Source organism: Rhinoderma darwinii, chromosome 5, assembly GCF_050947455.1.
Source record: "Rhinoderma darwinii isolate aRhiDar2 chromosome 5, aRhiDar2.hap1, whole genome shotgun sequence".
Lineage (NCBI taxonomy): Eukaryota > Metazoa > Chordata > Amphibia > Anura > Rhinodermatidae > Rhinoderma > Rhinoderma darwinii.
The window spans coordinates 71,385,852-71,409,925 of NC_134691.1; the positions used below are offsets into that span (position 1 = coordinate 71,385,852).

General features: G+C 38.2%; 1 protein-coding gene across 4 annotated transcripts in view; it reads left to right on the forward strand.

The window, feature by feature from the left end:
- EYA1 (EYA transcriptional coactivator and phosphatase 1) overlaps positions 1-18,443 on the forward strand; it is an 88,912-nt gene extending 70,469 nt beyond the window's left edge. For all 4 annotated transcript variants that reach the window (XM_075828229.1, XM_075828231.1, XM_075828232.1 and 1 more), the window contains 6 exons: positions 5,232-5,290; positions 7,184-7,344; positions 8,884-8,998; positions 9,112-9,233; positions 11,351-11,451; positions 16,182-18,443. In XM_075828229.1, the coding sequence (XP_075684344.1) occupies positions 5,232-5,290; positions 7,184-7,344; positions 8,884-8,998; positions 9,112-9,233; positions 11,351-11,451; positions 16,182-16,262 (639 nt within the window). In that variant the 3' untranslated portion in view covers positions 16,263-18,443. The remainder of the gene's footprint in view (positions 1-5,231; positions 5,291-7,183; positions 7,345-8,883; positions 8,999-9,111; positions 9,234-11,350; positions 11,452-16,181) is intronic.
- Positions 18,444-24,074: the final 5,631 nt, after the last annotated feature.

Sequence of the window (24,074 nt, forward strand, 5' to 3'; positions counted from 1 at the left end):
CAGAGTTATCTTCAATGACAATGCGAAGATGTTAACTAGCTGAATGATATCTAGTAACACCTTTCTTAACATCTCGGCAGCACTCACAGAGTTAATGACCTGCCATTAAACAATGTCATGTAATGGCAAGTTATGTCTTTACTGAAATCAGGCAATCTAATCTTTCCTTTTCCACAATGTATATTTCCTAAGGCCTCATGCACACGACCGTAGCCATGAGCACGGACGTGATTTTCGGGTCGGCCGGCCACCGAGTGTCACCCGCGAGCCACCCGCAAATCGCTGGCCATGCACATGGCCGCATCCATTATTTTCTATGAGCCTAGACCGCAGAACACGGCCATAATAAGACATGTCCGTTTTTTCTGCAGTCCAGGCTCCTGGGCCATGCACGGACTGTGGAAACCACGGTCTTGTACATTGGCCCATAGAAATGAATGGGGCCGCAATTGTCCCGTGGATTTTTGGGGGAATTGCGGCCACAAAAGCACGTTCGTGTGCATTGGGGCTTTACTGTTTTACTATGTAATATACCTCGAATAATCAGTTAAATAACACTTTCCCGCTTTATGATTGTGACATAATCCTAACAGACAATTGATGGAAATTATTCATTATTTAATATTATAAATATTTGAGCTGAATTGTTACCTTGTATACTCTTTAAAGATGTATCATCGGATGTTTCCTCGGAAGCTATTTAACCTATGAGTACAGGTATGGGACGAGTACGTAGATTAAACCTATGTGAACACAAGGGAAAACTCTATCTGAATTCCTTTGAAATTTTATGTGACTATTGCCTGGTTGGATTCCAACCCATGACTCTCTTGATGCTAGCCACTTTATGAAATTAACCACTTAGCTGGCCATAATTTAACTTAGCTGGCACATAAAACCACCATTTCTACCATACCTCCATTCCCTCTCCAGTGACTACCCTAACAAGAACACTGTTTGATATTTAAAATTAGTCTGTTGATATTGCATAGTTACATAGTTACATAGTTACATAGTTACATAGTTAGTATGGCTGAAAAAAGACACATGTCCATCAAGTTCAACCAAGGGATGGGAGAAGGGAAACATTTATACAAATAGGAGCTAATATTTTTTTGTTCTAGGAAATTATCTAACCCTTTTTTAAAGCCATCTACTGTCCCTGCTGTGACCAGCTCCTGCGGTAGACTATTCCATAGATTCACAGTTCTCACTGTAAAGAAGCCTTGTCGCCTCTGCAGCTTGAACCTTTTTTTCTCCAGACGGAGGGAGTGCCCCCTTGTTTTTTGAGGGGGTTTTACAAGGAACAGGATTTCACCATATTTTTTGTATGTGCCATTAATATATTTATATAAGTTAATCATGTCCCCCCTTAGTCGTCTTTTTTCAAGGCTAAATAGGTTTAATTCTTTCAATCTTTCCTCATAACTTAAATTCTCCATGCCCCTAATTAGCTTCGTTGCTCTTCTTTGTATTTTTTCCAACTCCAGGGCATCCTTTCTATGAACTGGAGCCCAGAACTGGACTGCATATTCTAGATGAGGCCTCACTAATGCTTTGTAAAGTGGTAATATTACATCCCTGTCCCGCGAGTCCATGCCTCTTTTAATACACGACAATATCCTGCTGGCCTTTGAAGCAGCTGATTGACACTGCATGCTGTTATTGAGTTTATGATTTACAAGTACACCCAGATCCTTCTCAACAAGTGAATCCGCCAGTGTAGCTCCCCCTAGGACATATGATGCATGCAGGTTGTTGGTACCCAGATGCATAACTTTACATTTATCTACATTAAACTTCATCTGCCAAGTGAATATTACACTGTTGATATTTTCAGGTTCTTTTTTATATATCTTATAAGTTCTAAGAAGACGTTTCTCCACCCATTGATATAGCAAGGGCTTCTAGAAACATCCATTGCTTATAATCCCAACCCACTCTTAAGTTATTGGGGTCGCCACCATAAAAAGCCATGTTTGACCATTACTCCTACTGTTTATAACCACAGATGGGATATTGTATACATGGATACATCTATTGTATAGGTACATTATAGATGAAACTATGAACCAGAATGTAATTTAGTAACACAGAGATAAACTATTTAGCAAAGTGTAGAATTTAATTATATTTAAGAACTCTTTGTACACTGTTGCCAGTATTTTATTTTAATTTTTCTTTGAGAGCTATCATCCGAGGCCTAATAATCCTTTTCTCCCTTATCTGTAAAAGTTGACCTCAAGAGAGGAGTAAAAGGTTATAGGGTCAAAGTCTTTTCCTCCTTGGGTCTTTCTGCTCGAGAAGGGTGGCTGGAAAATAGATGTTTTAAAACTGAGGTTGAAGGTTACTATTTAATTCTGTTACAGAACAGCTGGTTTGAGTTTTTCTTCGACTCCAACCTCCCTCCCCCATCTAAAAATCTACTTAAGTAAGAAAGGCCAAATATTCAGAAGGCGTTAGTAATGCAAAATATCTGCTTGTAAAATCTATATGTGCTCATTTTGATTCAATATTTGTACACATTTTATGCTACTTTTAGGAAACACTAAATTCTGAACTCACTGCTTTTGGACAGAATTCAAAACCTAAGTTATAGAATTATAGTTATTGTACACAAAAAGTGTATCAATCCCATGTTACATATTTATTTTGCGTCGATGGATAAGAGAATAAGTGTATGTTCACACGCAGTAGCAAAATACGTCTGAAAATACGGAGCTGTTTTCGCCCCCGAAAACAGCTCCTGATTTTCAGACGTTTTTTAACAACTCGCGTTTTTCGCTGCATATTTTACAGATGTTATTGGAGCTGTTTTTCAATAGAGTCAATGAAAAACGGCTCCAAAAACGTCCCAAGAAGTGACATGCACTTCTTTGATGTGGGCGTCTTTTTACACGCCGTCTTTTGACAGCGACGCGTAAAATTTGTAGGCGTAATGGTGCCGTATTTTCAAGCATAATTCGAGGTGTAAAATGCCCGAATTACGTCTGAAAACAGTGCGTGTGAACATACCCTAACAGTGTGATAAGCATGAGATAAGTGTTGTTGCCATGGTTGGAAGTTCAAAATTAAAGTTTCCCAAGAAAGTAATTGTAGACAATTGGTAGCTGCCATTTTTTTTCCGGTTCAGTGTTTGTAATATATCAGTATGTGATACACGGGATTGATATTAACGTAACGTGACTAATATTTTTTTTTTTAATAAAATAATTCCTTATAACAATTGTGTACACAAAGCAGAGGAGGCCTCATAAAAAAAATCAAAATGAGCCCCTCTGCCTGTGCTAATTCTTAGCACCATACCCCATCTTATGGGTGCAGGATAGCCCAATGCTTGTTAACACGCCTTCTCATCCCTTGTAGTAGAGAATAGCAGTTTTACCTCTCATTATCCCCCACTTGTTTGTACACATTGCCATGATTATAATGTTGGGGAGCCCTGTTTACAAAGACCATACAAAGATTGATCAGGGCTAGCCTGAGCTGTTCCACCCTTTTCATTTGCCCTATAGCAGATGCATTGGCTTCCTTGTCTTATAATACCTTAGGTGAATAAAGGGCTGGGTACACATAAGCGCCATTTGAAAAATATATTTTTTAAAAGAATGAATTAGGTAACTCATTTTATATTTTTTTTATTTTGCATCAATTGTTCAATTTTAATGTGAAAAATATAAGAAAAAAACTCAACTTAAGGAAAGCAAGAAAAAAACACTGCTTGCTCTAAAAGAAATTTACATTTTACTTAAAATTACTGTCAATGTCCAACTAATGCCAACAATTTCCCAAAAAAGTTGCAAAAACAGAATCAAACATCCTCCAACGGAGTGTCAATATAAACCCAGACTTGGGAGGATTTTCCATGACTGTACTTTGGCCACATTCTAGCATTCATATTACAGCCATAGCCCCCTGGGAACCCTAAAACTTATATCACCCTAAAGCTCTTTAGTGATTTAAGTTCAATTTCATAGAACCTCAGAGGGGAAGGGGAAGAGGATGCTGCATTCGTAACACGGGCAGAAAATTTTTGGGAAATATTCTACTTGAATATTTTCCAATCTAAAATACTTGCTTGTTTTTTACACTATACACATTTTTAAAATAAAAAAATATCTAATAGCATTTTAACTACCTAAATGACAACTAACTGATAGTATTCACATTTTTAAACTTTGTGCATATGTAAAAAAAAATTCTCTAAGCCGTTGTGATATGTGAGAATTGAGTGTGTCATTTGCAATTGTCGGCTCTCTCGGTATGCCTGGATGCTAGGCATTCCTTGGTTTCCTGTACGTGGAATGTCAACATAAGGTTTTATTGTCAGTCATTCCACAATAGCAATGGATCGCAAAACCCTGTGCGCTGTAAGGAGCTCTATAATACAAGCATTTGGCTAAGGATTTATAAATAAACATCATAATGTTCGTGCCTGGTGAACTTCTATTGAATCATGTGATACCTTAGTACGAAATAATGAGAATTTCTACTAGTAAATTGCTTTAATTGTAATTCGCATACTATTTTCTATTTTAGCATTATTGGTAACAAGGCTCTTTTGTGTAAGCAGCACAAGTAGTGGATACCTTTAAACTTAAAAAAAAAAAAAGAAAAAAAAGTTGGTCTGATCGGCTTTTTTTGGAATTCATATTTTCAGAATCTGAATACTTTTTTCTTTTTTTTCCTATTTAACTAAGGCAAAATAAATAAAACTCACAAGTCTCAAATAAATGGAAAACTAGTAACAGATTTTTTGGTGTACACTGTTCAGAAACATTGGCCCCAGGCTGTGTTAGTGTGTGGCTCAACAGCAATCAGAGGTCATAATTTCATTGGCGGTTTCCATCGGGTTTAATTTTTGTAGCATGTTACATTACTGAAAATGTCTGGTTTGAGTTAAGCTAAGTACTGACTGTGTCAGCTTTAAACAGTACGATGTTTAAAGTACCCTAAAGAGTAAGAAGACTGTTATAAAGCACATATACTAATTGTTCTTAGCAGCTTAGTAAATATTGAGAATGAGCTCTAAAGAAGTAGATGGAGGTCAGTAAAAAGTAATGACAGCTAACTTTTTGGAAGGCACTTAAAACGTAAAGTGGATATTTTACAAGGCCACCACCTACTGCTTTAAAAGACATGTAATAACATTTCAAGATGGAGATATTAATTGTCTACTCATTTGCGCTAAGTGGCAGACACAATAAAAGCTCATGATTTCTGTCTTGTAGGAATGTGACCAAGTTCATATAGATGATGTATCATCAGATGACAATGGACAAGATTTGAGGTAGGTGTAGGTTTTGGAATGAATTCAAGTCCTGTGATGGTCATTATGAGGAAATAAAACAAGTGATAATGTATTAAATATTCCTTGTATTAGGCAGTTAACTCCCACCTTTAGCAGACATTGAAGTGAAAGGGATGTTGTCCATAGCAGCAGATTGTAAGGGTTTATCTTTCTAATGTAATTACACAAAGCATGTAGTTGGAAAGCAATATCTCATGAGCCTCCCAGGGCAGGACAAGCTCCTGTTGGTGCCCAAGTTAGGGGTTTCAGAATGCCCCCTTGGTGCTTGAAGTTCTACAACATAGTTGTCATATCTAGAATCAATAATTTTTTTTTTGTCTCCTGTTGCACCTTTCCAAAATCAATCCTGAGTGTTTTTAACTGGTACATTTTTTGAAAACAGAACATTGCTTTCTTAAAAAAAATCCATAAATTGCACCCCGCTTAAATAATGAGCTAGGCGACTGCCTAGTCTGCCTATCCCTAGTCCTGCCCCTGGAGCCAACATTATGGAAACTGGTTGAATATCACCCAATTCGACCAATCATAGTTTTAAAGTTTTATGTAATAGCCCGAGCCTGACCAATGTATGGTTTGTGCTGTTCGTAGGCTGGGCCTACAAACAAAAGAATGGGCTTGATTTATCAAAACTGTCTAATGTAAAGAAAATAATCTTGTTGCCGATAGCAACCAATTACAGTGTAGTTTTAATTTTTCCAGAGTAGTTTAAGAAATGAAAGCTGAGCTCTTTTTGGATGCTATGGGACAACAAAGCCAGTTTTTCTGTTAGATAAATTAGGTTATGATAAATGAGGCCATATGTCTGTAGGGCATGATCGACTAATAATGGCCCATTGATCACCACTTTGTTGCTTTATTTATTTTTTTAACACATTTTGTTAACTATTTCTGTGATCTGCTAGTTCAGTCTTGTAGATAGCTGGATCATTCGTACAAAACATCCGTCGTATAATTGATCGACTGCATGGTGATCGATCCTATTTTAATTTCAATGGCCTTCTTAAAGAAACATTCTGGGAAAATCTTTTCTCTTTTCATTTGTTTGTAAACTAAGTTAGTTGAAAGGTAAAGAAAGTAATTTTCTTACCAGTGGCTTTATTGTAAAATTAACTGGTCCATACCGGCCCGCCATTAGATCACATGACCTGCACTCTAACTAGCCAAATACTACAGTATCTGCTGTGTGGTTAGTCTATCTATGCAAGCCTGTAAAGCTCACATGAAGGCTCTCAAAGGAATGCATAGAGAGGCTGGTTTCTGATCCACACAGTAGAATTTGACTAGTCAGAGTGCGGGTCATGTGATCTAACGACCGGCCGGTATGGATAAGATTTCAATAAAGCCACCGGTAAGAGAATTTCTTTCACTACCTTTTACCAAACCTAGTTTACAAATGGAGGGAAAGAATAAATATTTTCCTGGAGTACTTCTTTAAGGCAAGAAGTGAAGTCATTGTCAACAGCAGCCAATGAGATTACTGATGTAATTTACTAGTACAGGGTTGAAAATAAAACATATGGTCTGATTGGCTCATATGTGCAACTTCTTGTCTTCTCTAATTTTCAATAATGAAGCCTATTGTCTTTATTGATAGCTAGGAGACATTTTTTTATGCCACCAATGGGCATTATATATCAAATATGTCTTAAAAAAGCGGAGGCCCTGTGTCCACAGCAACCAATTTGAGCGTGACTTTATTGATGGGAGGGCCTTAAGGGGCTAGGTAATTTGTGCCTGCTCTTGAGAAGTGTTTTGACTGTAAAATAACTCTTCCCATTTTCTAAAGTTCTAAAATTACACATTGATATACAAAAATGCTGTACAGGGATTTTCTACTTTATCTTTAATGAGTTTATTATTCCACCAATATAGCACGTATAACTTTGGGACAGATGGTTTTCCAGCAGCAGCAACTAGTGCAAACCTTTGCCTTGCAACAGGGGTTCGTGGTGGTGTGGATTGGATGAGAAAATTGGCTTTTCGTTATAGAAGAGTAAAAGAAATCTACAACACCTATAAAAATAATGTTGGAGGTAAATACACATTCATTATATTTCTCCATACTTTTTGCATGACAGGTCTTCAAGAATTTTGTAAGCACATCTCAAATTTTACCGCAAAGTTACAACATATATTGTAATTTAAATATATATTTAAAGTGTATATTCACTTGCACTCATATATTAGGGTATTGCAAAAATAGAGTAATCCCCAATATGCTGTTATTAACGGAATTGGAGCTTCCTGATAATAGAGAACAGTAGCTGTGAAGAACCCAAATGTCTCATGACTACCCTGTCAGCCCAATATAAATCTTATATTTCTGTAGTCCTTTCTGAATAATTGAATGTCCCCACCCCATATCACTGTAGCTACTGTCCTCCTTTTTCTCAAATTAAGGGCATGACCACACATGGCGGAATTCCTCCGCAACTGTCCGCATCAATGCCGCACAGAATCTGCGTTGCAGATTCTGCAGCGGATCTGCACAAAATGTGCAGAAAATTGATGCGGACTGGCCGCTGCGGACTGCAGGAAAAGTGCTTCTCTTCTCCCTATTCAGTGCAGGATAGAGAGAAGGGACAGCACTTTCCCTAGTGAAAGTCAAAGAAATTCATACTTACCGCCCGTTGTCTTGGTGACGCGTCCCTCTTTCGGCATCCGGCCCGACCTCCCTGGATGACGCTCCAGTCCATGTGACCGCTGCAGCCTGTGCTTGGCCTGTGATTGGCTGCAGCCGTCACTTACACTGAAACATCATCCTGGGAGGCCGGACTGGAGACAGACGCAGGGAGTTCTCGGTAAGTATGAACTTATATGTTTTTTTACAGATACATGTATATTGTGATCGGTAGTCACTGTCCCGGGTGCAGAAACAGTTACTGCCGATCGCGTAACTCTTTCAGCACCCTGGACAGTGACTATTTACAGACGTCTCCTAGCAACGCTCCCGTCATTACGGGAGCCCCATTGACTTCCTCAGTCTGGCTGTAGACCTAGAAATACATAGGTCCAGCCAGAATGAAGAAATGTCATGGTAGTAAAAACAATACGCTCCGCAGCACACATAAGATCTGCGGACTTCATTGCGGAATTTTGACTCTCCATTGAAGTCAATGGAGAAATTCCGCCATGAGTCCGCAACCAGTCCGCCACTGCTCCGCAACAGACAGAGCATGCTGCGGACACCAAATTCCGCTCCGCAGCCTATGCTCCGCAGCGGAATTGTACGCATCGTGTAAACGAACACTTCTAAATTAAAGTGAAAGTCAATGGAGAAACGGCTCCGCTGCGGATTAACGCTGCGGAGTGTCCGCAGCGGAATTTAAGTGAAATTCCGCTATGTGTGAACCCGCCCTAATACTCTATATTTGATATCTTGACGTATGAAAATGTATAAATTGAAGGATTAGCAGTTTTGTCTAGCAGAATTGTGTTTTTGTCGTTGGCTAAAAAAAATACAATTATAGACAAGGGTGTGATATTGCTCTCGCCCAGAATAATTCCTTATACCTTAAAATTCAAGGAACAACTGTAATGTTGCAAGAATAATATTCTCTGTGTTATCACAGGTTTGCTTGGCCCAGCAAAAAGGGAAGCCTGGTTACAGCTTAGGGCCGAGATCGAAGCCCTGACAGATTCATGGTTAACTCTTGCACTGAAGGCCCTTACATTAATTCACTCAAGGTAACTTTATTTTGCTAAATACATAGAACCAAATGAACAATAATTTTGCTACATATTAAATTATATTGTTCTTATTTTCAATCACTTGTATATTGTGTTTTAAATTCTTATAGAACGAACTGTGTAAATATACTAGTAACAACTACCCAACTTATACCAGCACTAGCGAAGGTCTTGCTATATGGATTAGGAGTGGTGTTCCCAATTGAAAATATCTATAGTGCAACTAAAATAGGTGAGTACAGTATGAAGTATTATGCATATATTTACACTATATGTTCACTTTCGAGCAATATTTTACCGTTTACACAAAGATTTAATCTAAAAAAAAAAGAAAGTGAATGTATTAAATGTATTAAATGTAGTAAATGTATTACTTATATTGTACTGGTCGTGATTTTCAGCATGTTGTACGGGATGTGGACTGAGAATTTATAAGTTTGCTATTGGAATTATACGGTTTAATACATGGTTTGTCATCAGAAACAGCTTAAGTAAAAAAACATAATGCATTACTTTCTTACTGCACATTCTCTGATGTAAAGACTAAACTTCCAGATTGCAAAATACAAAAATATGATCTATACAGAATCTGAACCATCAAGGCATGCTAGGAGATGTGAGCTCAGGAGTCAGAAGAACAAATCATTGCTGCACTTTTTGTGCCCCTAAAAATATTAATACATTGTACTTGATGGCTTTGTTTGACTGGTAATAATATAAACAAAATAGTGTCCTCTGGGTGAGCAGTTCAATTGTATTCACCTCTCATTTGTGAGGTGTGTGTACTGGAATGTTTTCATCTAGCAACAAGAGATTTTAAACATGGTTATAAATTAATACAGTAATACATTAGAAATTACCAAAGCTCTCCAATATGCAATGCTTAGTCTTAATAAACATAAAACCACAAAACCTCTTATAATTTTGTAGACAAGAGCATATGAAAGTTTTTCCACTTTCTTCACCAGTGGTATACTATGGTCAGGGACAATCCCTACTATTGTTGGCAAGCTTCAGGATGAATCACTGGAAAAAATAATAATACAGCAGCCTATGTTTCACTTTAAGTGTATGTACCATTTTGGCTACATTTATGTCACATTTTATTTCAGTTCTTTCCCATTGACTTTTCCATCAAATCAGTTATTCATGGAAGCAGTTTTAGAACCATTTCCTAGAAATGTTACTTTCAACAATCCTTTGATGTTAGAAGGGTCCCCTGATGTTAGGATTAGGGAACTCCAGCAATCAGCTGTAATCTGTGGGGGTACCCAGCAGGAAGTGTTGAATTGCCCTACAACACCACCACATAAGAAATGAAGTACTAGGGCTAGTTCACACGGCAGATTTTGCGTGGCGGGTCCTGCCACAAAATTCGACGTGGAACTGTTCCTGCCGACTGCAAGAAGACGCCTCCCTCCCATTGACATCAATGGGAGGTTCGGGCAGAAGATCGTGCCTGAAGATCGTGCAGGATGCTTCATTTTCCCGCTAGCGGAAATAATCCGCTTGCGTGAAAAAAAAGCATCCAAATCCCATTGAAATTAATGGGTGGCGGAATGTTGTGGCGTATTCCGCCTGCAAAATTCTTTCGTGTGAACATACCCTTACACAGTTTCCATTAAAATGAATAGGCTGTCCATGTAATGCATGTCGGATCATTTAGAGTGAGAGACACTCTTTCTTGCTTATCTCTGCTTTGGCTAATAGAAGAGGGTCCTGAACAGAGTGTTTCATTTATTAAATCAGAATAGGGAATTTCGAAATTATTTTTAAAAATCAGACAACCTCTTTAAGGAAAAAAAAGGGTTTTTATTTCTTGCACACATTTTCCAATGCAGTAGTGTTAAAGCTTCTTGCTGCACAATCAGTACTTGTGAAAGTGTCCAAAGATTATGCTCCCACATAGCGTAAAAACTGTGGTATTTCCAATAGGATTTTTCGAGTGGTAATTCTGCTGTATTTTTGCAACAATAATTGACATACTGTCGAACAAAATTCCGATTAGATTGTCATTTTGCGCATTTTCTGCAGGTTTTATACGCAGTGTGTGGATGAGATTTGTTAAATCTCATCCACTTTGCTTATGCTGTAAATAATTGCGAAAAATTAAGCCGGAAATTCCACTGTGTTTACGCTACGTGGTAACAAACCCTTAGTCTTTTTGTATTTGCAAATGTATGAGTCTAGACATTATTCCAAAATTTGTATTATGGCGATTACTGGTTCACATCACAGTTATGTACACACTTTTTATTAACATACCATATAATATAATTAAATATGAGCCATAAATATAATGCACTATTCTTACATTGTATAATATTTCTCGTGCATTATTTTGCACAGGTAAAGAAAGCTGCTTTGAAAGGATAGTGCAGAGGTTTGGAAGAAAAGTAGTCTATGTTGTAGTTGGAGATGGTGTAGAGGAAGAGCAAGGAGCCAAAAAGGTAACTTGTTGTTGTTGTTGAATATATGTTTTCACTAAAATTACTTTATTTTCCCCTACTCAGTATTTGTTCACAGACCATAAAAGACATCTATACATAAAAGTACAAATCTGGACTATTTAAAAACAAAAACAAATATTACATAAATGTATTTCCATTACTATGATGGTTTGTGGTAGAGATCTGCATTAACCCCTTCAGGACACAGCCTGTTTTGGCCTCGTGGACACAGAGGATTTTTTCAAATCTGATATGTGTTACTTTATGTGGTAATAACTTCGGAATGCTTTTACCTATCCAAGCGATTCTGAGATTGTTTTCTCATGACATATTGTACTTTATGTTAGTGAAAAACTTTGGTCGATAAATTCAATATTTATTTGTGAAAAACGTACAATTTTTGGGAAAATTTGCAAAAATGTGCATTTTTCTAAATTTAAATGTATCTACTTGTAAAACAGATAGTAATACCATACAAAATACTAACTAGTTAAGTTAGCATTTTTTTCACGTCCTTTTATTTTTCTAGGACGTTACAAGGCTTAGAACTTTAGCAGCAATTTCTCATATTTTCAAGAAAGTTTCAAAAGGCTATTTTTTCAGGGACCAGTTCAGTTCTGAAGTGGCTTTGAGGGCCTTATATATTAGAAAGTCCCCATAAATCACCCCATTTTGAAAACTGCACCCCTCAAAGTATTCAAAACCACATTCAGAAAGTATTTTAACCCTTTAGGCGTTTCACACGAATTAAGGCAAATTAGAGGTGAAATTTACAAATTAAATTTTTTTGCGGAAATTCATTTGTAATACATTTTTTTCTGTAACGCAGAAGATTTTACCAGAGAAATGCAACTCAATATTTATTGCCCAGATTCTGCATTTTTTAGAAATATCCAACATATGGCCCTAGTGTCCTAATGCACTGAAGCACCAGCTTAAGAAGCAAAGGAGCACCTAGTGGATTTTGGGGCCTCCTTTTTTAGGAATATATTTTGGGCACCATGTCAGGTTTGAAGAGGTCTTATGGTGCCTAAGCAGACGAAACCCCCCAAAAGTGACCCCATTTTAGAAACTACACCCCTCAAGGCGTTTCTTTAGGGGTATAGTTAGCATTTTGACCACACAGTTTTTTTGCAGAATTTTGTGGAATTAGTCTGTGAAGATGAAAATCACCTTTTTTGCTGTGAAAACGTAGATTTTTTTCATTTTTTACAAGGAATAAAGGAGAAAAAGCACACAACATTTGTAAAGCAATTTCTCCCAATTACAGCAATACCCCATATGTGGTAATAAACTGATGTTTGGACTCACAGCAGGGCTCAGAGTGGATGGAGCGCCTTTTGGATTTTGGGGTTTGCAACGCCCTGGAGGGACCAAAACAGTGGAAACCCCCCCAAAAGTTACCCCATTTTGGAAACTACACCCCTCAAGGAATTTTTCTAGGGGTATAGTGAGCATTTTGACCCCAAAGGTTTTTTGTAGAATTTAGTATAATTAGGTCGTGAAAATTAATATCAACATTTTTGTCCAATAAAATGTTGCATTTTTTAATTTTCACAAGGGATAAAGGCGAAAAAGCACCCAAACATTTGTAAAGCAACTTCTCCCGAGTACCACATGTGGTCAAAAATGTTTTTTTATTAGAAATGAATTTAGCATTTCAGGACTGATCTTTTTTGCTTTTTTATTTTAGTTTTTCACTCCCCGCCTTCCAAGAGCCAAAACTTTTTTATTTTTCCATCTATAGAGTGGTGTGAAGGCTTATTGTTTGCGAGAAGAGTTGTAGTTTCTATTGACACCATTTAAAGTACCATAAAATGTGCTGGGAAACTGAAAAAAAATTATTTGCGGGCAGAAATTGGAAAAAACTGTGATTCCTCCATTGTTTTTGGTGTTTTGTTTTTACGTCTTTTACCGTGCAGTAAAAACGACAACTTTAGTTTTAGTCTGCGTCTCAATACGATTACGGTCATACCAAATTTATATAGTTTTTTTTTATATTTTACTACTTTTACAAAGAAAGGACTATTTGTTAAAAAAATATATATATTTTGTATCATCACATTCTGGGAGGCATAACTTTTTTATTTTTTGGTCGAGGGCTTATTTTTGGCGGGACGAGCTGTAGCTTTTATTGATACCATTTTATAGTACATACATCGTCTTGATCACGTTTTATTAAAAAACTTTTAGAGCTAAGGTGACCAAAAAACACAGATTTTGGCGTTTTAAATTCTTTATTTTTTACGGCCTTCACTGTGACCAAAAAGTAGCGATGCTGGCATCGTTTTTCATTTATTTTGTTTGCGGCGTTCACCGTGCGGGAAAAATAACATCATAGTTTCATAGCTTGGGTTGTTACGAATGGGGTTATACCAAATATGTGTACTTTTTTCTAACATTTTCATTTTTTTCCTAAAGGAAAAAAAACAACTTTTATTTTACACTTTTATAAACTTTTTTTTCTTTTTTTTTTTACTTGAGGCTGGTCCTCATAGGCTTCCATACATGGCAGACCCAGAGGCCATTGCCTGTGCCTCCGGATGGCATCACAAGCATCAGCAACCCCCACAATTGCATGGGGGCTGCCGATGTGCTACAAACCTCCTAAATCGATCGCTGCATTTAAGGTGTTAATTGCCAAAATCAGCGGCGATGAGCCACTGATCAGCAACACTGGAGTGTCAGTTGTCGTGGTGAGCTGACCTCCCGGTTCCCGATGCACACCGTGTCGCCGACAGTGTGCATCGGGAACAACACAGTGACTTCCTGTCACTCCGACAGGAAGCCTATCAGGACTAGCCGGAGGTTGGTCCTGATGGGCTTCCGTCCATGGCAGACACAGAGGCCATTGTTTGGCTTCCGTCTGCCATGCTAACTATCGGCAAACCCTGCGATTTCAGACCGGGGTCTGCCGATATGCTAGAAACCTCTAAAATGCGTCGATCGCTGCATTTAAGGGGTTAATTCGCAGAAATAAGTGGCAAAGGACCGCTGGCCGGCAAGAGTGGAGTGTCAGCTGTCGGCGACAGCTGACCTCCCGGTTCCCGATGCACACTGTCACCGACAGTGTGCACCGAAAACAACTCAGTAACTATACGTCCTCGTGTGGAAAGTAACCTCCCGCGACGACGTATAGTTACTTACTCGTGTGGATAGTGGTTAAAACTTAAGTCTACTTAGAGTAGAACAAATATATAACCACCTATTTGTCCATTGGCTTTGAACAATGCAATTTAGGAAAAAAAAGATTTTAATCATACACGTCATTATTCTGAATATTTATTGTAAGCCTTTTAGAGGAGACAAAGGGCATATGTGAGAACCAAAAATGTTTCAAACAACCCTTTTTGGTAGAGGTTTACTTTTACAGAACTATTCTAAGTCAATGAGATATGTCCTTATATTTTTCTGCCACCACACATACTTATAAAAGACTAGAGACTCTGTTCAGATGAGGTACTGGTTAAGGCCCTTTTACAATAGAACGCTCTTTGCCGATAATTGCCTCGTGTAAACAGGGCAGCGATCAGCAGATGAACGAGTAAACGCCCGTTCATCTGCTGATCGTATAATTTTAAAAAACTAAAATATTATCATTGTCGGCAGCATATCTCCGTGTAAACCGGGAGACGCACTGTCGATATGATAATAATGTATGGGGAAGAGCGATCGGAGTAACGTGCGCTAGTCCCCATACTAGCTCCTTGTGACAGGAGCAAATGAGCGCCGATCAACGGTCTCTAGGACCTAGTACACCGGCCGATCTTGGCCGGTGCAGGGAGCACTGATCAACAAGACAGCTCGTTGATCGGCACTCGTTTGCTCCTGCCACAAGGGAGATGTGCTGCTGACAACGATACTATTTTACTTTTTTAAAACGATACATTTGCTCGTTAATCTGCTAATCGCTGCTCTGTTTACACAGGGAAATGATCGACAACGAGCGTTCTATGAGTGATCGTTTGCCCGATAATTGCCCGGTGTAAAACCCCCTTCTGTCTCGTTGATCGGTGCTCGTTGCACCAGCCAAAATGGGTCGGTGTAATAACGCCTTGCATCATCTGGCCTGTAACTTTGGTGGCATGTAAATACAGTGCTGCTCTGCACACACTGTATTAATAATGCCAAGCCCACCAATAAGAATGGTTAGCCTTATATTCTTCTGCCACTACGCATCCTTAACAAATGCCAGAGACTCGGTAAAGATGAGGTACTGGAAAGAAAGTGCATCATCTGGCCTGCAAGTTTGGTGCCAGGTATATAGTGTTCTGTACACACTAGATTAGTAGATGTTTTCTACAGTGCTAATATTAAAAAATAACTTATTGGGAAGTAAAAACTTAGTAATAGACATATGCATTTCTAATAGTAATTATTTTTTGTAATAGTGGCCCATTTTTGAAAGTGTTGGTTGCTAGACCACAAACAGCCTAGACAAATAATAGGCCTCTACAGCGCAGTTAATCCACAGATTCAGAGGTGCGCTATCCATGAAGAAAACATCTGGCAGATGTTCATTCTATCATTGTGCTTTCCAAGGGAGAATAGGGGGTTGATATCACTTTTTGGCTCAGGTAGTAAAAAGATAACAAGCACCTCTGTAGATTAGATTACTGATTAGAAAGCCCGGACACTGACATTGAAAATTGGAGAATCTGTATTCAAGGAAAAAATATTTGCCCCATTAAATTTTAACACTGTTCTTGTTTTTTTTTATTTTGTTTCAGCATTCGATGCCATTCTGGAGAATATCAAGCCACTCAGATTTAATGGCACTGCACCACGCATTGGAACTTGAGTACTTGTAGCAGGAAGACAGCACTTTTTTTCAAATACAAATAAACCCTGCTGATGGGTTACATTAAACAGATGTTCCGGTATCCTTGTGCAACATTGCTGAAATGGAATTTCAACCGGAAGCGCTTATCTTCCGTTTGATACACTGCTGATAATTTAAGCAATAGGACTTTAAATGGGAATACAAAAACCTAATAAATTAAAGAACACTAGCCTTCATTATATCTCCACAGGCAAATCAATGGGTTCATACCTGTGAAGAAAATTGAAAATAAGACCTTGCAACCTCTTTATAGGCTTCATGGTTTCCAGATAAGGAAAGTTGACTGTGGAATGGCAGGTTTTACTGCACATTAAACAGCTATGCTAAAGTCTGTTAGTATAGTGCCCTAGAAAGTTTTTACGTCTTATTTATGGATGGACATTTCAGCTTGACGTACAGAGATATAGTAGGATAAAGAAGGTACCAAGGACCCGTTTTTGTGACTCAGAAGTGACTTTAGGTAAAAAGAGTCTAAAGCAGATGTAGGCAATCTAGGATTTCCAAACATTGGAGATATACAGATCTCAGCCGAGGTTTCTAGGATTGTTTTTGCCCACATCAGGTAATCGGCAGGTTGCCTACCTCTAATCTAAAGTATGTATACTGTAATTTAAAATAGAAATATGTACATCACTGCGACAATCATGTACAGAAAGATTTTTTGTGTGTTTAAATTTGTAATAATGGGTAATTTTACGTAGATCAGATGTGCAGGACGGCGTGTGTACAAACTGTTGTGCAGTGCCTTATCAAAGTGCTAGTTATAAATATGTAGATACCGGTGTTTTTTTAATAGAGTAAAATTTGTTAACACCAATCACACGGATGTCAAGTGTCAATAACATCGTTCAAGGTTTTTGGCGTTCTACAAACTACAACACTATTTTTCATACTTTTTAATCTGCAAAAATACGCCAATACCATTGTAGAAAAGTAATCTGAAACAAAACATAAAGGCAGATTCGCCAACAATATACCAAAACAATACTATAAATTTGATATTCACTTTCAGGGCATAATGTACTGCATGCAAAACAGTACATTCGCTTGGATGATGGTCGGAAGGGACCACCGGCTGTATTGCAGTTTTCTTGCAAGGTAGTCGTGAAACGGTCAGATGATTCTTCATGGCTAATCAGCAGAGAGGAATGTGCTGTTTTATATACAGTGAGCACCAACCTTCCCTTTGGCACCCAAATGGAAATTTTGGTAGATCTTGATTGAGCAATATTGCACCCACTAACTTAGCATTATTAGGGCAGCTGGGAACATTATTTATAGAGATCCGTCTTAGTCAAAGATTCTCTTTAAAGGGGAGTAACATATATATATATATATATATATATATTTAAAGTGTCCCTCTGATTTGGAGCTACCTGGGATTAAACATTGGGGAATTGCATTATGAGCAATACTCATTTACTTACAATAGACACAAGAAAATAAGGAGCAATACAACCTAGAGCTTGAAAGTGGTGGGACAATAAAATTTCCCACCGCTTTGCTATAGTGATAGACTGTTTTATGACTTTGTACTGCTGCCACCTTGCTAGACTGTGGTTTGTCAACAGACTCTAGGGGGCACCTCATGGAATCCCCTGTATCTGCCCTTCTCTGTTTTTGAAAAACTTCTGCTGCAAGAGAATATATGCCTACATTGGCCTCAGATTTGCCCATACTGAGCTGTTAACATCCTATAGCTGCAATCCACTCAGTTATAGGCTCTAGTTCTACTCCCATCATTTTTAAAAATGACTACAATAGGCACACTTATTTTAAACACATACACCTAAAATACAGCTACTATTAAATACAAGCACATGTGACTTTGATCTAAATGAACCATTGAAAACTGTATAAATGTATTAACTGTCATTGTATCAGATTGACATTTTTTATAGGATTTTCTTGAATTTAATTTATCTGCTTGAAATCTACCTGCAAACAATATATAAAATACATCTATAGACATGACAGATCCCCCTAAACTACGGACTCACACTGCTGCTAGAATTAGTAACTTGTGGATCTTAAAATGACTTTGCATCTTTTTCTTAAGGAAAATACACAGGGAATATTTTCTTTTTTTACAGTTCAAGTGAATATTTCAGCCGTATTGTACAAAAATAGCATGTTGTACCCACAGATATGTACAGTTTTCTCTTATTCAATTTTGTGTTAAATTAATAAATTTAATTTGTGAAATATTAATTAAATTGTGCTTAATTTTATTTTTACATGCACCTATTGTAATTATAATTGTATTACTTTTGTTATTTTTGAAGATTCTGTAAAAGAAAGAAAACATTAGAAACTTTGGAAAAGAGTGAATCATTTTAAATAAAATCAAAAGACTACAATTAAAGAATAGTGTTTATTTTTTTGTGTGCCAGCGCGATTGAAGTGAGATTATTTATTGCCTATATTCTTAAATATAAACTTCTTGCCTAATTAAAACTATAACTAAAAAAAATATGTAATATATTTACAGTAAGTCTTAGCAGTTACGATATGTGTTCCCACTATGTGAATGTTTTTTTTATAGAATATTATATATTACACTTCAGACATTTGCAATGATAATATAAAGGCTTATTAATAAAAAGACTGGCTGAGAAGACATAATCTACATTCTAGTGTGCTACAAAACACTCTGCATGGAAATACAAACATAATACAAATATGTCTCAACTAGTGCTAATAGCTATTCGCTTATAGGTTTATACCTCCGCTCTAGGAAGGATTCTCATTGTGGGAGAGGGCTGGCCTTTAGCTCAAGCGACCTCTGCACAGAGTACATCCATTGCTCTTGCTTTATGGTGGTGTCACAAATGGCCTGTGATTTAGTAGCCACCATGAATCTTGATATTAATTTAATTATATAGCAGCATTATTTAGACATTGTATAGCACTGTTATGAGATTACGCTATGTATTGATATTTGGCGACTTTCGTCTGGGTTCACACTGAGTTTTTTTGCAGGCGGAAAATCTACCTGCACCCTGATTTTCGCTGCATTTTTCATCCGCGGCCATAGAGCGCCACGGGCAAAAAACGCTGCAAAATACGCTTTCTCTGCCTCCCATTGATGTCAATGGGAGGTCAGAGGCGTAAAAGCCCGAAGATAGGGCATGTCCTGTCTTTTTCCCGTGAGACGTTTTTTCCACTCGCAGGAAAAAAAACGCCTCCGCCTCCCATTGAAATCAATGGGAGGCATTTTCTGCCGTTTTTTTGCGCATTTTCCGTTGCGGTTTCCGTTTAAAAAAACTCAGTGTGAACTCCCCCTTATGTTGGTATTATTTAAGCACTGTATGATGGTATTTACTTAGGCATTATGTTACATTGCTACTGAGGCACTGTCAAATCCACAGGGCCTGTGTAGAACTGCAACCACTGCACCCCTTAAAGGGGTTGTCCAGCTTCTGACAACTGGTGACCTACCCACTGGATAGGTCATCAATATGTCATCGGTGCGGGTCCGACACCCGGACCTTGCTCCGATAAGCCGCTCCGGTGACCGGCGGGCACCGGATGTTGTGGTGCATAATGCTATGGATGAAGCCCGGAAGTAGTTGGCTCCGACCATTGCATAGCGAACGTGCTGCAGAACTGAAGGTCCACTCCTGTTCACTTGAATAAGAGCAGAGCTGCAGTACTGCAGCTCGGACGCTATTCCGTCGCCGGAGCTAACTGCTTCCGGCATGTACGTCCGGTGCACGGAGGCACCGGAGCAGCTGATCTGTGCGGGCCCCGGGTGTCGGACCCCCACAGATCATGTACTGATGACCAATCCAGTGGATAGGTCATCAGTTGTCAGAACCTGGAAAATCCCTTTAATGTTACACCCCTGGTGATAGGGTGACTATTCTGTGCTTGAGTGACGGTGATGTCATAGAGTAATTGTTCTGTGCAGGTGATATCAGTACTGTGGGTAACTGTTCAACTGCATTGGTATTTTTGATTAATTTATAGAATGAAGTCATTAATCTGTAACATCAAACAGTCAAGGAAACAGAGTAATGTAAAATTCACAATGATGCAGTAGGAAAGACCTCATAATGCATATCAACTGACAGTTATGTTGTAAGGACTCCTACTCTTAATGCTCTGTTCTTCTGTATCAAATGATTGTCTATGCAATAGGCGCTATAAAACTGGTACAGTATATAGTAATATCTGCAGAATACTTTATTTAAAACGTATAAGTACAATTTTGAAATTAAATGAAATTTAAAAGATTTAAATTTTTATGTAACGTGATTGACAATTGTCCTTTGGGAGGCCTGAGAAGTTCATCTTTTAAATTCAGCTGCCAATTGATAGCCCCCTGTTTAGATTTTTAATTTAAAAGATCGTGGGAAACAACTTTGTCGATTCATATACAGTGCAGACTTTTGTTAAGACTTCCCATGGGAAAATGTAAAATAAATGGGTGTTTTGCATAATTGATATATTATGTCATTTTTGTCAATGATCTAAGCGAGTGACGGTTTATTGCTATAGCTTGTTTGTATAACAGTTTGTAAGAATAGCCTTGGTGAAAACATTGTGGTGCATACGCTACTATTGTTTCCAGCTTTCTTCTTCTTCGCTAGCAATCAGCACATACTTGTGGAAAAAACATGCATTTTAAAACATATATTTATGTATACATAATCTTTCATATGCAATAGCCAAGATATATAGCATGACTTAAGGCACCCCATCAAGAAATACATAAAAATAAAGCATAACATAAAATATTTTTATAGATAGATAGATAGATAGATAGATAGATACAGTATGTTCGCAGAGTTCTGTCGCCATTTTCTTGTGTGCTGTATAAATTTGCAGTCACAGGCATTCTTGCACCTGTATACACATTTTGTTTCATTTTGTTTGAATGTGCTGTTCAAACTTTTGTGTTGTTTGTGTGATCCATATATGTGGGGTTAGTGACTGCCTCCATTTTTTGATCTTGCACTCCTCCCATTCTTCCCTGGGTGATTTTAATTAGTTTAATGTTAGTTCCTACCATCCCCAGATATATGTAGACTTAGTCCCAGTTCTGGATGTATGTGCAGCGTAGGTTCCTACCTTATAGAGAATGCCTTGTCATGGCAGGTGGGCTCACACAATTTGATCAAACTGTACGCTAAGAACTTCACTATTTGTAAGTAGATTAAGCAGTAATGCATATGTATATATCTGTAGTGAAATAGTAAAGGGAGAAAACCTCCAGCTCACCAGTTTGTTGCGTCTCCTGACTCGCTGCTCGGATCCCCGCTACGGCTGGCGGTATATAATAGAAGAAACAGTAGAAATGATCCAGCGCTAAGTCCAGTTGTAGATTAAAAAGGAAACGATGTTCCCATCTTTATTGGGGTGATATGAATAAAATAGAAGGGAGACGCAGTCCCAAGAAAAATGCGAGCGGGCAACGGTGCCATGATTAAGAGCACAGGAGCTGCTCGAAACGCGTAGGCCAGGGCACCGTTGCCCGCTCGCATTTTTCTTGGGACTGCGTCTCCCTTCTATTTTATTCATATCACCCCAATAAAGATGGGAACATCGTTTCCTTTTTAATCTACAACTGGACTTAGCGCTGGATCATTTCTACTGTTTCTTCTATATATCTGTAGTGCTTAGGGGGCATTAGTGTTCACAGAGTGCTGTTGCCATTTTCTTGTGTGCTGCACATATACTATAAGCCCATGTACTATAAGCCTAATTTCAAAAATTATTTTTAATACCGAAATGTTGGCCTACTGAAAAGTATGTACAGTATATGCACTCAATACTTGGTCGGGCTCCTTTTGCATGAATTACTGCATCAATGCGGCATGGCATGGGGGCGATCAGCCTGTGGCATGGCTGAGGTGTTATGGAAGCCCAGGTTGCTTAGATAGCAGCCTTCAGCTCGTCTGTATTGTTGGGTCTGGTGTCTCTGATCTTCCTCTTGACAATACCCCATAGATTCTCTATGGGGTTTAGGTCAGGCGAGTTTGCTGGCCAATCTAGCGCAGTGAAACTGTGGTTATTAAACCAGGTATTGGTACTTTTGGCAGTGTGGGCAGGTGCCAAGTCCTGCTGGAAACTGAAATCAGCATCTCCATAAAGCTTGTCAGTAGAGGAAAGCATGAAGTGCTGTAAAATTTCCTGGTAGACGGCTGCGTTGACTCTGGACTTGATATAACACAGTGGACCAACATTGTTGCACAGTGGTCCAAAGTCCTGCTTTCAGAAAAAAGCAAATGTTGCATTTCATTTGGAAATCAAGGTCCCAGAGACTGGAGAGGAATCAATCCAAGTTGCTTGCGGTACAGTGTGACATTTCCACAGTCAGTGACATCATCTGCTGGTGTTGGTAGGAAGGTACAGTGTTACATTAATTATACAATATTTATTTCAGTTACTTATTTTACACCAACATATTACAGAGTGCTGTACAGAGGTCCTCTTTTTTTTTTTTTACTGTCCCCATTGGGGCTCACAATCTAAATTCCCTATTGGTATGTCTTTGGGTGTGGGAGAAAGCTGGAGGAAATCCCTACAAACACAGTGTGAACATACAAACTCCATGCAGATGTTGTCCAAGGTCGAACCCAGGACCCCAGCGCTGCAAGGTAATAGTGCTAACCACTGAGCCACCAATATGGCCATAATGCTAAGAACATATATACTGTAATCTACATTGTCTACTACAAAACAATAAATGTGTATACTTCTGACTCTTCCATAGTATAGAAATAACACATTGCATGCAAATTGTATACTCCGGCCAGCAAACTCCAGAATTTGCGGGGTCAGTGCAGGCACTAAACAGCAATGTTAATAAACAAGCAACATGTGCCATACAAAATACAAGTAATACAATTAGAATGTCAGAAATTGTACGGTAAATTTACATGTAACTATTTTTTAACGAAACAATAATTATCACCAACCCCCTGAAATTATTACAAGCATTAGATGGATGTTTAGACTATTACAACATATGAATCGTATGAATTAAGAACAATTTTACAAGTACTATGATTCACCAAGGTGAGTGAGTTTTCATATTTTTTTTTTACAATGATCACCATCCTTTGGCTGTTGTTACAGGTTTTATATTCTATAAATTTCCCTGGGTCGTGTTTTCTTTTTCTAATTTGTCCATCAAAACCATTTTGTCCACTCTGGCACCACTGTGATATGAACATTTAAATCAAAGTGTGACCACTTACATGTTGTAATCACACAAACTGTAATGGTGACATCTATCAGCCCTAATTCATCCAGTGACATGCAAAATTGTTTTAGCTGAACATCCATGATTTTTCTGTGTATGTAACTTTTATGTGTGTAACCTCCATAAATGTATATATGGTTCCGTCATACAGCATTATATATAGCCGCCCAGACACAGTGTCCAATTAGCTGTAGAATGAAAGTTAAAGGTAAAGCATTGTCTCTCTATTTATTCCACAAATTGTACCCTGCCCCTTCAATATCGCTCTTGGTGGTCGTCTAATCTGCCTTCCCCCATTGTGGCCCTCTATCATCCTCTAGTATGTCCTTTTTTTTATCAAAGTTGGGGGTGGCTGGTAGTGTAAATGACAAGAGAAACATTCCCTAATGAAATGTTGGGGAATGACCTTCTCCTTTTTAAAATCCATTCCCAATATTGATGTAAAATATCCCGAAAACAATGTGAATGCAGCCTTACTGGAAAAATGTGATTAGCATATTTACCTTTTTAGTTTCCCTTAAATCAATGTTGTTGCATAGAGGTTCCTATTGTTGGAGAAGATAAAAC